The 10933-nt window shown below is 31.6% G+C and overlaps 1 protein-coding gene across 2 annotated transcripts; it reads left to right on the forward strand.

Annotated features, from left to right (window-relative positions):
- Positions 1-5731: 5731 nt before the first annotated feature.
- On the forward strand, positions 5732-9593 carry LOC18016484 (WD repeat-containing protein 44). 2 transcript variants are annotated; one of them, XM_006401634.2, is made up of 6 exons: positions 5732-6020; positions 6400-7532; positions 7645-7735; positions 7842-8131; positions 8224-8317; positions 8417-9593. In XM_006401634.2, exons 2-6 carry the CDS (start codon positions 6528-6530, stop codon positions 8899-8901), a joined length of 1965 nt encoding a protein of 654 aa, XP_006401697.1. In that variant the 5' UTR covers positions 5732-6020; positions 6400-6527; the 3' UTR covers positions 8902-9593. The 2 variants fall into 2 exon arrangements, with proteins under 2 accessions (XP_006401697.1, XP_006401696.1); XM_006401633.2 differs by having other exon boundaries at positions 6409-7532.
- The last annotated feature ends 1340 nt before the right edge of the window (positions 9594-10933 follow it).

Below are 10933 nucleotides of genomic sequence, written 5' to 3' on the forward strand. Positions count from 1 at the left end.
ATCTCTGCATAATTGGTTGATTTTTCTTTGATTGATACATTAAATGATAATTTTTTTAGGAAACTATTTTTTTGCTATTACTAATTAAACACCTTATTTTGACAAATAAGGAGTATCAGCATTATTACTACTTCTTCGATTTCATAAAAAAATATTGTCTAAAAATTTTTGTTTAATTTTATATTTTTAATGAATTTTTTATACGAAACCTAATGTATCCCTATTATCTCAGTTTATTGATTAAAAGGGAAACTTTGTAAGGGTATTAATCAGGGCCATCAATTTGCATGAGCAGCAAGTGGAGCCAAAATTAGGGTTTATTAAAAAAAAGTAATAGGTTTTGATCAAAACATTATTTTAGCTTCTAATAAAAAGCAGAAGAGTATATCTCTATATTTTTTTGAATCTATTAACAAGTGAATAGGAATATGATTTACAACATATTTTGTTTGCATAATCAAATAAGAAAGAAAAAACTTTAAGGAGTAGTAAGCTGTGAAATTCAATATAAATTTTGGTAAGTAAACGTTGGAGAATTAATAATAATTATTAACTGGGGATACAGTATTTGACATTCTAACTTACTTATATTTAGCAATTTTTTATTAATTATTTTTGTTATAAATTTAGAGAAAACCAAACATTTTTTCATCAATTTTCTATATACAAATCATTGCAAACAATTTTTCTTTTCTCAAAGAAAAAAACAAAAAGAAAACTGAAGAATTCATAGAAACTTCGCTATCTTTTTAAATAATTTCATGGATAATAACAAATTTTATTTAATTATCGACAAACAGAACAACAGTTAAATTTTCGTAGAAATAGAAAGACAACTTAAATTGGAAACTTCAAGTTCAATGAAACAAGTCTATGATATCTTTGTGATTTATTCACGTTAATAAATCATAAGCCATGACCTTAAAGTAAACATATTTTCGTTGTCTAACGAAAGAAACAAATTTTAAAATGGATTATTATGTGAAACTAAGTCTAGACGGAACTATGATGAGGTAATAATGAAGCTGGTAAGGTTAGGAGAATCTGGCTGAGTTTGATGAACATGAAAGAGGAATATCAACGTTTCAACAACCAAAGCAATGAAGTGACCATACCGTAGCTTCTGAAAAAAAAAATGATTCTTTAACTCCTATTACCAATATGCAAATAATAATAATATCATAACAACAGAAATCCTATAATAATAAATACTATAATATAAATTCGGTGGTCGTGCGCTTTTTGATCTATAGTTTAATGTCTTGCGAAGTGAATTAATTATTTATATAGCATACCTAGCTGGCAAGCCACATCAGCACAATATATAGATGCTACATATTACTGACAATGACAAGTGTATTTTACTTGGATACGAACGATTCGTGTTTTTTTTTTTTAACTTCGACCCAATACTCTCTTAAATTGGCTGTCGCTAGGCTAACATGTTTCTTCGTTTTTTTTTACATGTTTCTTCGTTTGGTAACATGGAGATAAAAAAACTCACATTTTGCTTTGATCAATAACCACAAAAAGATCGAAATGTTTGAATTGTGGCAATGGATATGAATATATGATGCTTATAATTAATTTGATAATTTATATATACATAGAATTATATAATTATATATATAATTATATATCATACCATCACTTTTGGTTATACAGTTGTAAAAATTTTGAACTAACATTGAGAAACATAAGGCATACTACAGAAAGAAAAAAAAAACACAAAGAATACAGTGATTGAAAGCTTAATAGTTAAAAAATCAAAGAGCGGTAACATTAAAGTGAGATTTATAAGTATCACAAGCCCACCTCATTCACCATGATTCTCACGACCATGACTTCAATAGAAAATTAAAAAATGCAAATGCAGGATAAACACACAATAGTAAATATGGGATTATATTATACAAAGATTTAGAGATTGGTTACTACTCTCTTGTTCAGAGAGAAAATTATTTTTACGGTTTCATGCAGGTTAAAAAATTCATAAATTATATAAATTTACCACTAATTAATAAACAAATTATTAAATATAAATGATTCTAATTCAAAGGTATTATCTTTAAATAAGGGATGGATAAAACAGGAATTAGGTGTGAAAAGTTATATACTGGAATGGAAACGTAACAAACATGTTAAAAAAAAAAGTTTAAAACGAGACTCTTTATAAAAAAAGATGAAGTGACTAAGTATATAATGAAAAATAGTTTGAAGCATTAACAAGTAAGTCCATTTAATTCATTAATCACCATAACATAAATTTTGATTGGTTAGGATAAGGAATATATTTAAAATTAAAATTAATATTTCATGAAACACTCTCGCAAATGTCTAATCTCTAGAGTTCATCAAATGATGAACAAGTCTAACCTAATATAAGAGAAATATAAAATATATCAGTTAACATCAAAGGTTAGCCATCAAATCATCCTTATATACCGAACTCTTAATCCAATAATTAGACTATTCACCCATGCTATCAAAACAAATTTATAGCAAAAATGAACACACGACATAAACAAATTAAAAGTAGAAGAATGAACAAAGCAGCGCTTACGGTTATTAGACTATTCACTCATCCTTAGATGCTGGAGGCGATCGATTTACATAATAAGAATACAAATTGTTTACGTACAATAATAAATCAACGTTCAGTTAATAGTTAATTATCTATATTTCATTTTAATTAGAAAAATTATCACAAAATATGTAGTGGATGACCGATGACACAACAAAATAATATTATAAATTGGAAAGTTTAAAAACAAATATTTATAACGATATGTACAAGAACAATTTGGACTTTTAAGATCATGTTTCTTTTATCTTTTAGTAATGTTAGATATCGATCTTTACTTGTATGTTTTCCTTTTTGCTGGGCTGGCTACCGTTTTTTTTTTTTCAATAGAGTTTTGTCTTCGTGGAAATTTGTTTTTTTGCCAACATTGTTTATGGGGATATCCATTCCCGTCGACTGTTGCATTTCTTTTTTTGTTTCTACTTTGATATTTCAAATGAATATAAACGAAAAAGATTAGCTAACACCGTTAAGAATCTTGGATGAAGATAAATTAATAGGATGAGAAAACCAAGTTGCCCATAGTTATTATGATATAATGATGCATGTATGATAACATCATTACTATCAAGAAATCTTGAAGATCTTTTGTTTAACCGATATTATTCACAAAGAAATAAATAATTACAAAATATACAGACAACAGATATTCTCTTTACAATACAAGCCTGCTTGAATCCAGGTACTCTGCCTTTGCAACTCTAGAGGCAGTATTTTTCTTCTTCTTCAAAATGCAGTATTTTATCAGTACATTATTTATTAGGAATATGCTTTATTAATGTCTACTTGTTTGCTTTTGCTTAAACAGGAAGACAGACTTTGCTCAGCCATGACGGCCTTAAGTAGCAAATTATGTTGATATGATATATCTTATTTAAAAGCTAAATATGTTTTGTTAATATATAGTACAACTCGTTTTAATTTTGTTGGACTTGTTTCTATTTGGACCATTTTAAATGTTGTATGCTTTTGCCTTTTAGACAGAAACATTTACTTATGATATAAACTCTTTATCGGTGGATTGTTATGGGAAAACCATTTCAAGAGTAAAAGTAATTTTACATCAATCCAAGTCGAACTGGATAAATTTTAATTATAACTTACGATTTTAATCCGGGACCAGAACTCTTTTCAGTTAGAATTTATATCAACCATTACTGATTTCTCCAACTTTGATATCTGATATTATTAACGGAACGTGTAACTAAAAAAATCATACCATGTATTTTAATCCAAATTTCTATGATTATGACTTAAAGAGTAACAAATATTCCATGTTTGCTGCCAAATTATCACAGAGTAGTAATTAAGAGGCAAATAAAAAAACAAAAAGGAAGTAAAAAGACCACTATTTATTATAAAACGAATAATTAAGGTATCAAACAACTGGAAATTAAGTTGTTAATGTGACAGATAATAGAGATCAAAGGATTATAGTTCGAATCTGATCAAAGGCAAAGCGAATGGGGAACATGCCGCGTAGTCATCATGCAGATATGTGGGCTCCAACAAAGCATGTACCACAAATATTTTAAAAATACAAAATTAACGCATAACGAATATAATTATTGATTGAAAGTAAATAATCAGAAGAAAGACGAGATTGATGGATGTATTATTTTTTGTTTTGTTTACATTGAACAGCAGATTGATGGATGTAATTTTAAATTCTTTTGTTCATCTGATGGATATAATTAAAGAATCTATTTTGATGATGAGTATGAGAGTACTAGTATTCCCTCGATAGTCCTTGCCGGTAGTAACCATCTAAAGAAAATCATATGCAGATACATAATGCTTTCGACAAAGGAATAATTAGTTAAAGAAATATAAGAGTAAAACATCAAAACGAAATCTAATTATGATAGTCATTTCATAATATTTTTGAATCTCTCTATTAAATTTTTAAAATTGATCGGGTTGATTAATATATATATAGTTGCATATAACTCTCAAAATTTGTCGTAACTCAACTGTGAATGAAAAGAAAGAAACCAACTCACATTTAAACCTCATTTCAGGCAATGTTTTCAGACTCGGACCGGACCGGACGGTTCAACCGGTTAAACCGCAACCCGACAAGATTTCCGATTTGATTTTTGTTGAAAACCCGAAATGCTATTAAACCGCTTAAATTCAGAAAAACTCGCTTAAACCCGGTGAACCGGCAAATACCTGACCCAGATGGGTTTCTGGTTTAGAAAAAAATTAATAATTTTATAACTTTTTTTCTGAATATATGATATTTTTTTAAAATAATATATATAGTTTTGAAAAACAAAATTAAAACAAGATGCAAAACACTTAGAGTAACAGAAGATGAAGAAAACGAGTCGGTAGCAAAATCAAAAAATATTGCTAGAATTTTCTACATTATTTTTGGATTTTTTATTTTAATGTTTTTAGTAGTAATAACAGTTTGTTTTTCTATATTTTATTGAATGATTTGTTACTCTCTCACCACTATACAATTGTAAGTTTTATAATATCAAATTTTCTAGTAAAAAATTAACTGTTTAAAAAAGAAAATAAATAGAAAGAAAAAGAATATATAATAAAATATATAATTATAAATGTTCAAAAATATAGTTAATATAATCACTATATTTAGTGTATATTTTATTTAAATTTTATTGAAAAAAAAAATATACAGAAAAAAGATATATGATAATTAATGCGATTTAGTGACAAAACTTTTTAGTAAAATTTGTATTTTTTTACACAACAAAAAAAAATGTAACAAAAGTGATAAAATTTATTAAAAAACATAACAAATATATATACTTAATTAATCTGCGGTTGATCCGGATTGATCCAGGTTAATCCAGTGATCCGGCAACCCGAAGAACACTCCAAGTCGTTATTCGAGACGGGTTTAAAAACATTGATTTCAGGGGAAAACAAAACCCAACTCACATATAATGATTAGTCCTCTTCACCAAATTATTAATTTATGACTGATTTTTATTACAGAAAGAGCACGAGGAGCAAATAAAAAAAAAGGGATCAAAAATGATTATGACAATGAATGGTAAATATGCTCGTGTGGTTAGTAGATTAATTACCGAATAAATTAGGAAACAAATTCAATAAAGACAGAGTGGTTAAATAAGGCAAAGCAAACGGTCACACAAAGATTCGTGCTTCTCTTCCAAAAACTCTATTCCCTTCGGACAATCCATCTTCTTCCCTATTGTCTCTTTCTTCACGGATTTCAATAAAACCTTTGATCCTTCCATTTTTTTAAAGAAAATTAAATAATAATTCCTCTCTTGTTTCATTTTTAATTCTCTCTCTGGTTTGGTCTCTTCACGATAGAGAGATAGAGAGATTTCATATGGTTCATTTGAATGGTCTGTGTGTGTAGACTCTCTACCACTGCTACTTCTTCGGGATGTGTTTGTTCCAATTTCGAAGAAACCACGAACCAACCCATGTATGCAATTTTTAATTTTTATTTCCTTTAATTGGTGATGCTTGTGCTGACGCATTTCATGTTGTGGATTTGTTTCTTAGGATCTAAAAATGAGATCTTTCACTTTCTAATACTAATTCAGCTTCTCTGTGTGCTGAAAAAACCCTTTTTTTATCTTTTGATGGGTCTTGGGTCCTTGCTTACACATTGATCGACCACATAAGTTGTTTGTGGAAATGCCTGAGAGGGAGAGAGAGAGGGACTAGATTCAATGGGTTTTGGATTGAGATTGATGTTTAACTCTTGATTTGTTTTAAACTGGTTTCTCGGACTCTGTGATTACTTATTTTATAATCATCTTCAATTTTTTATTTTTTTCTAAATTTTTTATATATAAAAGCCATTGTAGGTTGCTTGGTTGGAAGCAAAACTGGCAGTTGGGGAAATTCCTCTTTTGAGAAAACAAAAAAGCATTGTTCTTTGAGTTGGGTTTCATGGATTGAAAAGAAAAAAAAAGCTCAAGGAATAATGGATTACTTGTCTCAAGAGGAAGATTTGCAATTCTTCGATGCCAAGGAAGAGATGGTGTCATCAAATCCAAGTGGTTTCGATTTTAATCTATGGAATGATTCACCTGGAAGTGTGGTGGAGCGGCGGAGGAAGTTCTTGGAGTGGATGGGACTCGAAGAAGATCTTGCTCAATCGAAGAATTCGGATGTTGAATCTGGAGCTCAAGAGAATTGCATTGAAGCTGAGCAGAGATCTGGTGGATTCAGCAGCTCTTCTAGTCAGGTATCTTCCTCTAGTTCAAGCTTGGACGTGGAAGTTTCCGAGGAATTGTCTCTGAGAGTGGACAAAAATGTTGGTGGATGCGATGTAACGAGAAGGCGAAGCTCTTCAACGGCATCATGTTCAAACTCCAGGTGTTGCCAGGTTAGAGAAACAGAGAAGCAGAGCAATGTCACAGGTCTAATCACGAGTTTCAAGAAGGGATGGTTAACGAGGCTGCGGTCTTTGGGATGTAAAGCGGATTCAAAGATCGAGTCTGGTGGTAGAATCAGAGCTTCTTCTGGATATGGTGATGTGATGTCCAGAGTTAAGGTCAAGCATTGTAAGAAACAGGCAAAGGAGCTTTCAGCTCTTTATCAGAGCCAAGACATTAAAGCACACAATGGTTCCATCTTGGCCATGAAATTTAGTGGAGATGGGAAGTATCTTGCAAGCTCTGGTGAAGATGGGGTTGTGCGCGTGTGGAAAGTCATGGAGGATAAACGATCAAGACTACGAAGGAGGGATTGCTTTAACGAGATAAACTCTTCCTGTATGTACTTTGAGGTAAATGATCTTTCCCAGTTGAAACCAGTTTTGTCGGATAAGGAGAAACCAAACATGACGACAGAGAGTTTTAAGAAAACATCTGATTCAGCCTGCGTCGTCTTCCCTTCTAAAGTTTTCCGGATAATGGAAACATCGTTGTATGAATTCCGTGGCCACACATGTGAAGTCTTGGACATCTCTTGGTCAAAGGATAATGTAAGCTTTCGAAATCTATTGCATTTCATTTACTTATTAACTTGCAAGCATTGCTTAAAATCAATGGAAGTAAAAAAAACTGAGGCATTTGCTATGTAATTTCTTGGTGTAGTATCTTCTCTCAGCGTCAATGGATAAAACTGTTCGGCTATGGAAAGTTGGTAGCAACGATTGTCTTGGAGTTTTCCCTCACAATAGTTATGGTATGCATCTTCTTCTTCTACTTCTTGGTGATTACTTTTTGTTATTTCAGTTACTACATTGATCTGACATTACCTCTGTTGCCTGCAACTTTCGTTTTTTTTGCAGTAACCTCTGTTCAGTTCAACCCTGTAAACGAGAATTACTTCATGAGTGGTTCAATTGATGGAAAAGTTCGGATTTGGAACATTTCTGGTTGCAACGTTGTTGATTGGGCCGATCTCAAAGACATTATATCCGCAGTGTGTTATCGCCCGGATGGACAGGGAGGAATCATCGGTTCTCTGACTGGAAGTTGCAGATTCTTTAACATAGCTGGAGAATATTTAGAACTAGACTCTCAGATACATATGCACAACAAGAAGAAGTCTTCAAATAAACGGATTACTGGTTTTCAGGTACTAATCTCTTTTTATTTTCCCTGGTCTTTGTTTACTTCTCTTGACAATGTGACATGTTAACAAGTCGACATGCATGTTTTTATTTCCAGTTTTTACCACAAGACCCGAGCAAAGTCCTGGTTGTTTCTGCGGATTCCAAAGTCAGAATTCTTCAAGGCAACAATGTCGTCAAAAAATACAAAGGTATGTTGCTTCTTATGTACCTTTAAACTTTCACTTTCTTTTGTATATCTCTATGATTAATCCTAAGCTAAGCTTGTCTCTGTGTTGGTTAATCTTCAGGCGTTTGCAAGACGAGAAGACTCACATCTGCGTCTCTCTCGTTTGATGGAAAGCACATTGTTTCAGCTTGTGAAGACTCCAATGTATATATATGGAGCAATGGGGAAGAATCGGATTCTTCTTCCCAAACCAAAAAGATTCGATCTTTTGAACGTTTCTCCACCAATGCATCCGTTGCAACAACCTGGTGTGGATTCTCAGATCATAACACAACTCTCCCGTTTTCTTCTCCCTCTTTTTTATCTCTCAGCGAAGGATTTGTCCCTGGATCGATTTCCAAAGGAAACGCGACATGGCCAGAGGAGAACCTACCCGTAAATCCTCTATCTACATCCGCAATGAATGCATCTCATTACAAGTTTCTCAAGTCCTCTTACCAGAGAGCAACTAGCTCTCTTGCTTGGGGTATGGTCATTGTCACAGGTGGTTGGGACGGACGGATCAGAACATTTCAGAACTACGGCTTGCCAGTGACCACAACTTGAAAATCGGTTTCTTTTGGAAAACAAAATCAGATGCCATTGTTCCTTTCTTGCTAGGCACAAGCACATGCTTCTTGGCAGGTCTTAAAGCTGATGGTGGGCTCCAAAAAACCAAGATCCATTCTCAGATTTATGCTATTGTTCAAGAGTCAAAAAGGAGATTCAAGAATGTGTTGAAGTCGTCCAGATCATGATCCTGTAGAAATCTTTGGAGAAGGGTCAGTGGGAGATCTCTCTTGGGTTTGATGTAGACGCAGGAGATGATATGGAACAGATGTTTCTTGTTTTGGCAGTAAGTGGCGGTTGGAGATCGTTTCAAAAGAGTACGGTTTTGTCTGAAAATTTGACAGGCGATTGTGGGGTCCAACAAAGAGGCAAGTGATCATGGAAAGTAGTGGCTGAAGGAGAAAGACGTTGATGTTACCTTCCACAAATAAAGATCCTCCTTTGATCCTTTTGTGGGGGGTTATGAAAAAGAAAAAAATCTAACGGTAGTGAAAGTTTCCATTCGTTAATTCGGTGTAATTTGATTCTAACGTGTAGATGAGTTTATTAGCTTACGTTTTAGATTTGATTAGAGAGAAATCAATTGATTGTAAGAACCCTCCACCGTCACATAGTGGCTCCGGGGCTTTGTAGTTGTAAATTTTTGTATACAGCAACCTATTTAAATTGATATGATAAATTTATTTATATATTTTTTCCTGATCTCAACTGAAAATTAATATATTTCGATAAGTTAATATTTTTTTAAACAATCACATTATGTAGACTACTAAGTCCCGAATACCCACAAAATCGTGGAGGGAATATTGTATATTAATTTTTTAATCATTTAAAGCAATTATAAATGAACATATATAAATAAAAATAAAACTTTATAAGTGATATATATATATAATAATAAAATATTCTACAGAGAAATGAACAACCAATTTTTCTAAAAATAATTAATATTCTAAAAAATAAATAGATATAATTTAAAGCATAAAAATACAAAGATAAATCCATAAAAAACCACTTTTAATACACATTAAGAATATATAACCAAGCCAACCATAAAATTAATAATCGAGAAAGTAAACAATAAGAATATATAATTCAATGGTAACCCGTGCTACTCACTAGCATGTTTTCATAGAGAGTCGATAGAGAAGATGTGCACATGAACATTGAAGGTGTGATTTTTTATTTAATTGGTGAACTAGCTAAAATACTCTAGATACCATATAATAAAAATGACCGAACTGCTCTAAATTTTAGGATTTGGATTCATATTGTTATTGACATAATCTTTGATCAAAACAAACATATTAAACTATGAATTATATGAATAATAAGTATATGATTATTCCTCCTAAAACAAATTGTCAAGCTGGAGTATCCCAAACATGCTATTTTTATGTTATATAGAGCAGTACCACCATGAATGCAACTATTAAGAAAGGTTAAGTTGACTGTCCCTTAGTATTGCATAATTCTTAAAAGTATATGAATATAATTTTGAAATTGCTTAATTTAGAAACACTGCACAATTTTTGATATAAAATTAATCAATTATCAGACTTTTAAACCTTTTTCTTAACTACATAAACAATGAAAAAAAAAATTGACTTCTAAAAAAATTATAAATTTAAAAACTTTAAACTATATGTTTGATGAGCTTGTATTTAGTGTCACATTGTATTTTTCTCTGATTTTATCAAAATCAAATAATCAAACAGATAAACTAATCCTTCAATTCAAGAGAAGGGGAAAACAATGGCCAGAGCAACTTCTTCGCTTGTTGTCCCACTCATCATCTTCCTTGTGATGTTTGCCTTAGTTGAGCAGAATATGGGATGCAAGACGGCTATGCTTGATGACTGCCATCATTGTGAACAACAATGCAGTGTTTTTAGACCAGGTTCAAAGGGCAAATGTGAAGACTATCGTGGCAGTATTGGTGAAAAAATGTATATTTTTACGTTACTTTGTCCGCCTAATAAGATTTATATGTAATTTTTCCATCAATATTTTGATATCAATCATCATA

This window comes from Eutrema salsugineum, unplaced genomic scaffold (genome assembly GCF_000478725.1).
Source record: "Eutrema salsugineum unplaced genomic scaffold, Eutsalg1_0 scaffold_2, whole genome shotgun sequence".
In the NCBI taxonomy this organism is placed as follows: Eukaryota; Viridiplantae; Streptophyta; class Magnoliopsida; order Brassicales; family Brassicaceae; genus Eutrema; species Eutrema salsugineum.

Coding starts and splice junctions, on each gene's coding strand:
- LOC18016484 (XM_006401634.2), top strand. CDS start 6,528: ATGGATTACTTGTCTCAAGAGGAAGATTTGCAATTCTTCGATGCCAAG. Junction 7,533..7,644: donor TCTCTTGGTCAAAGGATAAT/GTAAGCTTTCGA, acceptor TTCTTGGTGTAG/TATCTTCTCTCAGCGTCAAT. Junction 7,736..7,841: donor TTTCCCTCACAATAGTTATG/GTATGCATCTTC, acceptor TTTTTTTTGCAG/TAACCTCTGTTCAGTTCAAC.